The 6,149-nt window shown below is 41.4% G+C and overlaps 1 protein-coding gene across 1 annotated transcript; it reads left to right on the top strand.

Annotated features, from left to right (window-relative positions):
- The first annotated feature begins 413 nt into the window (after nt 1-413).
- Nucleotides 414-1,907, top strand: LOC134617157 (serine protease FAM111A-like). Its single transcript, XM_063462353.1, has one exon. The coding sequence runs from the start codon at nt 414-416 to the stop codon at nt 1,905-1,907; it is 1,494 nt and encodes a 497-aa protein (XP_063318423.1).
- Nucleotides 1,908-6,149: the final 4,242 nt, after the last annotated feature.

Below are 6,149 nucleotides of genomic sequence, written 5' to 3'. Positions count from 1 at the left end.
GGTTAGTTTAGCGATCGTGTAACTGTGTCCTTGACCTTTTTACCGGTTTGAGGAGTCGGTTCCCTGGTCCAGATATTTGGGACGGTTCAAACGCCGAGTCTCCAAATGCAAACAAAAGGATATTTTCCACGTTATTTCTTAAATGTGCATAAATGAGATCGGATGATGTCCGATAAAAGTAATAAACGATAAATGTAAATCAGTTTTTTTAACTGTGCAGACCCACACCAGTGAAAGCGATAACAAAAAAACAAACAAAAAAAAAAAAACGATCATGACTTTAAAGAGATTATGAACAAAATGCAATACATTTTGGTTTTTGCTACACTAACAACTTTTCCAACTCTGATTTCCTGCAGGACCCACACGGACATCAGTCCAGACTGAAATCCAGTTCAGACGGCACACGCAACATGTTCAAGCTTGCACGGAGGCCTTTCAGTCAAAATAAGAAGATGGTTAAGGCGAGAGATTGCTATTCTGTCTTTTACATCGGTACAAAGGGAGGACTAAATGCCAAAAAAGAGAAAAGTTTTTTAAAAAATGATGCTTTAAAACAGTTCGAGTATCTTTGTGTTTACGGGGAGAAGGGAATAACTGCGGCCGAGGCTGTGAAAAGAGACGGTCGCTTCGTCGATGACCTGGGCTACTTTGAGCTGGTTAACATCGACGACGAACGTAAGACTGAGTGCACAGACATAATCGATTGTCTGGACAATAAGAAATTCCAGATATGTTTTCCACAGGGAGCAGATACGGATGTAGCCATCCCAGGGCAGCAGAAACCTCCACACGCATCAAATAATGCAAAGCGCAGCGGCGGAATGACATCGGTCTTAGATGTAGCACGACAGAACGGATTGAGTCTAAAAATGGCAATCAAAGAAACGGGCAGCAGCATTGACCGTAAGGAGGTTTACGATCTACTTTGTCAGCAGTATCCGCCTCTGAAACGATGGATGGAGAGTAGATTCCCTAAAAATTCTTTTCAGGAAGCACTGAAATACAGGAAGGAGATCTTTGGAAAGAGCCGACAGCCTTTTACTGAAATTCGCAGTCTTGTGTTGCTGCTCGAACTGAGCGAGTCAGTTTGTCTCATATCTGGTTCCTTCATAAAGCGAGGCACAGGCTTTGTGCTATTTGACGACTTTGTCTTGACCAACGCCCACTTATTCGACTACTGGGTTAAATCAAACACACCTAACTGGCGTGAATTTATAAACGTTACCGTGGTCTTTAACTTTGAAGACCAAGAGTCAGACAGGAACAACCTCAGCGCTAAGGTGTTCGTCGGCAACGATAAGTTAGATTATGTCATACTTAAGCTTGAAACAGAGAAAGTGCCGCCGGGGCTCCTTAAGAGATTTGGGCCTGTACCTTCAGACGGCGAGGCCTGTGTCGTCGGACACCCGGGAGGAGGAGTGAAAAAAATGAGTCCTACGTGGGTCGTGGAGAAAGAGAGGCGAGAGAATAATGAAAATTTAGAAGACTGCGAGGAATTTTGCTGTCTTTGTGAAATTAATCAGCAGATCAAAAACGACCCGTATGAAAATATCTACGTCACCTACAACACTCTCATGTACCACGGCTCTTCCGGCTCCCCGGTTTTCGATGTCGACGGACGAGTGTTTGGTCTGCACAGTGGCGGGTTTTTCTACGGGTTTCTGAATCTTAGCGAGTATGTGATTGAGTACGCCTTTCCTCTGCTCACTATATTTGAAAACTTTGTGGATAATCTGAAGAAAGATGGGTATGGGGAGGTGTTGGAAAGAGTTGAGGAGGAAGCGAAGGGAAATCCTCACCTAGAAAACATTATAGCCTCTGTTGTGGGGTCAAAGCAAGGCAAACCTGACGCGTTGTTGCAGGAAGTTGAGAGTAAAACGGATTCTGAGGAGATGGCTGTGTAGAGACAGAATGATCGCAGTAGTTTGTCTGCCTGTTTTGTACAGATGAACTCTTATTTTACAAATTCTTAGTTTTTCACTCGTTATCATTACGACAAAGGGTATGGGGCTCTTCACAACCATTTTCACCGTTTTTGGAAAAAGCAAGGACAATTTGTGTTTCCTTTTCTGTTTTATCGTAGTTTTGTTTTTAGTTTTGACAGACTTAATACATTTAACTTTGTCATAAACTTTTTCTTTTCTGAGCCTTTAAGATTAGTTGAGTGGTTGCATGATTTTTCATTGCTCAACTAGTGTAATGAAATCAGTTTTTCTACTTTTTTTTTTTTGTGTGTGTGTGTGTGTGACCTCACTGTAGATGCTGAAGACGTAATTCTTAACGCTTGTTGTATGTATTCAAGTAAAGTTTGGGATTTATTAAAGGCTGTTTGGATACAGCTTCTGTTTTGAGGCTGCAAGCTTTTTTATTTATTTCACATCCCCCCAAAACACAATTTTTAAAGTTATGTTCTTGCGATGTATTTTTATTTTCTGAAGTAATATATCCAGTCTCATTTCTTCAAGCCACGCCCTCTAATACTCATGTTGTCTCTGCGTATCTACCTCTTCACCGAGATCACAACCTAGGCCCTCTGTCAGTTTTGACCGGCGGTCATAGGTTCCTTCCAATAATATGACGCGAGACTGGCACTTTGTTATAGAAGGCACGTATTAACAGCACAACCCACTAAAAAAACAAAATGGCTTCCTTTTATACTCTACCTATTCGGGTGAGCATCCGGACTAGCCCGAGTATGGGTGTTAACTAATCAAAATGAAAGCATTAACGTACAATAACATTAGAGCGTGTAACAAACATATACATATTTCCAAAATACGTACTATAAACAAATCAATAGCATATGCTTCAACCATTACTATCTAACCATACTCCCCTAACCCGGCACACTGGTCTGCTCCAGGAGCTCTTAAGCAGGCGATTGAGCTGCTTCTACATCCTGCAAGAAGCAACCGGGACAGGTGACTACTTTTACAAATTCTCTTTTCACATAGGTTACCGACAAATGATTAAATGTAAGCAGCTCTAACTTTGGCTCTTTTCTGACACAGGTAGGATGGACCTTGTCGCTTCACCTTTACAAGCTGTCAATTTAATCCTACATGAAAAAACCTAATAAAGAATTCATGAGAACTAGTGTGTTGTCTTTATTGTATTATTTTTAATTCCCAATCAATCAATTAATTAATAAAAATGCAAACTAGGTAATTCTTAACGCTTGTTACGTATGTATTCAAGTGAGGCTTGGGATTTATTAAAGGCTTTTCACTGCTATGCAAATGATACCCACTTTTATTGGTTAAACTGAGGTTATTGTAACGGGGTGTAAAAATCTTAGAAACACTGTCTAACAAGATCCTTGCTCTGGACGGTATTGTCTTGAGCCGTCTGTTGTAGTGATTTGGCACATTATAAATAAAATTGAGGCACACAATCCCATCGCACAACATCAACATTTATTTATTTACAAAAATAAAAGTGTGGTTTTAGTGTCAGGGTTACAGTTTGGTTTATTTTCATGGTTAGGCATTATGTCAATTAAATGTCCTCAGTAAGACATGAAAACGAGTGTGTGACTGTGTGTGTGTGAGTGTGTGTTTCAGTTCATGTTGGTATGTGTTTAACCACCTTGTGGCCACAGGATGTGGTTGAAAGTGTGAAGCAACAGTTGTTACGTCGCTATGGGAACATGAAAGGTGTCAAAAAACACTTTCGGGGTTGAAGAAAAGACGTTTTTGTCTTTTTTGCAGCTTGTTTGTCTTTTTGAATTTTCCAGCTCATGCAGTGGCACATGGCGGTGCAGACCGTGAACCACACACGGCCCAGGATGAAGGACGTGTTGATGGCAGAGCCGGGTGGGGTCACACGGGCTGTTCTGGGCCTCGCTTTCTGTGCAGGCTACTTTCAGCAACACCAGCTTACAGAAACCCACCGCTCACCTGCCTGCTGCCAGCAGGACAGCACACATCAGTGTTAAAACCCACAAACAGAACAAAACGTACGTATTACTTAAGGTGAAGCTCCGACAGTCTCGTCGCTTTTTTCTGGAATTGTTCAAATCTGGAGATTCATGAAAAGGCCGCATGCAGCTTCCATTCAAACAGGATCAAAGTGTGACGCTCCCTAAATGGAAATATCAGCTGCATTTGGATAAAGATGGATTCTGTTTGAAGAGTAGTTTGGTCCCGTGCTGGTTTTGATTTTGGTTTTTTGACCACATGTGGTCAGATAGTTACATAAAAAAGACTCCAACACACAAACGCTGTCATTAAAGTGGCTCCAGTCCTAATGAGCCAAACTGTTGTAAAACAAGCGCAGCCTCCACTGCGTCCAGGCTGGCTGTAGCTCAGGGGGTCGAGCAGGTGATCTACTAACCAGAAGGTTGATGGTTTGATCCCAGTCTGCATGTCAAGAAGAAAAGTGCGATATAAGAATCAGTCCATTAACATTTGTACAGTGTGGAACTCCAGGCCTCGATGGCTGGCATCCCACAGGTCAGCACACCTGAATCACATGATTAGTTCATTACCAGACCTCTGGAGAACTTTAAGACATGCTGAGGATGTCATTTAGCCGTTTAAATCAGCTGTGATTTATTCAACGACACCTGCAGGACTTCGGCCCTCGAGGCCTGGGGTCCGTTCTTCGTACCTCGCTAAGTAAGTTGGCCGGATTTGATTGTTGACGATTTCGCGTGATCTTGGATCGTTCGGTTCTCCGAAGCCCATCCGGGACTTGCTGTCATAGCAACAGATCCGTAAGCGTAAACCTGCTTGGGAGCAGGCTTACTTTATGTAAACAGGATTAGATCGCGGCCACTCAGGTATGTCCGCTGCATTTACACGAAAGCAACAGCGATATTTCACCACTGTTTCTCCATAAATAAATATTATCAATGTAACTAAAGATAATGCAGTATTTGATTCTTTTATTGATTGCATACAGATACATACAGGTCATTTCCTAATAAAAGGGAAATGTACTAGTAATCATTCTATTACATGTATTTGATTATTTCAGATGTAATTCAATTTTAGAGTAGTAATAGTAAATTACTTCGTGTAATCAAGATGAGAGACCACGGCTATAAAAGCGAAGGTGGATTTGGGAAGTCTGTCGCAGCCATGTCCTGTCTGTTTGTACGCGAGCAACCCATTGCGGAAGGTGCAAGATTGATAAGGAGAGTTTCCAGAATTCAGCGTATATTGCGGGATAGATGGGATAGACAGGATCCTTCCTGTCCTTCCTCCTCCTTATGTATTTATATATATATATATATATATGTATATATATATATATATATATATATATATATATATATATATATATTTCATGTTACTTTCTACAGTAACATGAAAACAAGCACAAAGCAGTAAGAGCATCGTCAGTTTCATTGACCTGTAGACCCTTGTGCCCCTGCTCTTTTATTGCCAACATGAATTGATGTAAACTTTTCTCACTTAGTAGAACAAATAATTTAAAAGCACTGAGCGAGCTATTGCCTTGTGTAGTTAATGTGTTGTGTAGTGGTTGTTGTGTGTCAGTGAGGGCACTAATGAATGAGACAAAGGCAGACTGCAGTGTAAACACTGTATCCAGGTGGAAACAGGAGCAGTGATACACCTCCTGCTGTCAGGCCTGCAGGTTTGTCCCTGTGCTGTTCTCCTCTGTCTTGTGGCCACTAACTAATTTTGTTCACTGACACAAATAATTTGTGCGGCATCTTATTGTGACACCTGCTTGTTCTCTCATTGTAGTTTCAGTAGTTTTAAATGTTTGTACAAAAACCTGTGGGATGCATTGACTTTTAGATAAATAGTTGTATATAAATGTCAAGAGATTTATTCTAAAGACACTTCTTCAGCTGAGAGTCTAAGAGGAGAAACATACACAGACGCTGCAGCATTTACATGTATACAAGGGCGATCACAGAACGCTCACACCAGAGTGGGGGCCCTGTGATGCGCGCTCTGCTCTTGCACTTGTCTTTATTTATACACAAGAAAAATGAATACATTTGACGTGAGCATATGCGTATGTGATTGTGTGTGTGTGAGTGTGTCTGTGTGTGTGTGTGTTGTGTGTGTGTGTGTGTGTGTGTTCGAGGTCAGAACTGCTTGTTATTCTTCTTACTATCGCTGTGAGAAGACTCAGATACAAATATCAGAACACGTGTTATGAAGAAG

Source organism: Pelmatolapia mariae, linkage group LG18 (genome assembly GCF_036321145.2).
Source record: "Pelmatolapia mariae isolate MD_Pm_ZW linkage group LG18, Pm_UMD_F_2, whole genome shotgun sequence".
Classification (NCBI taxonomy): Eukaryota; Metazoa; Chordata; class Actinopteri; order Cichliformes; family Cichlidae; genus Pelmatolapia; species Pelmatolapia mariae.
The sequence above is the reverse complement of the archived record's forward strand: the minus strand, read 5'-3'. Positions and strand labels throughout refer to the sequence as shown.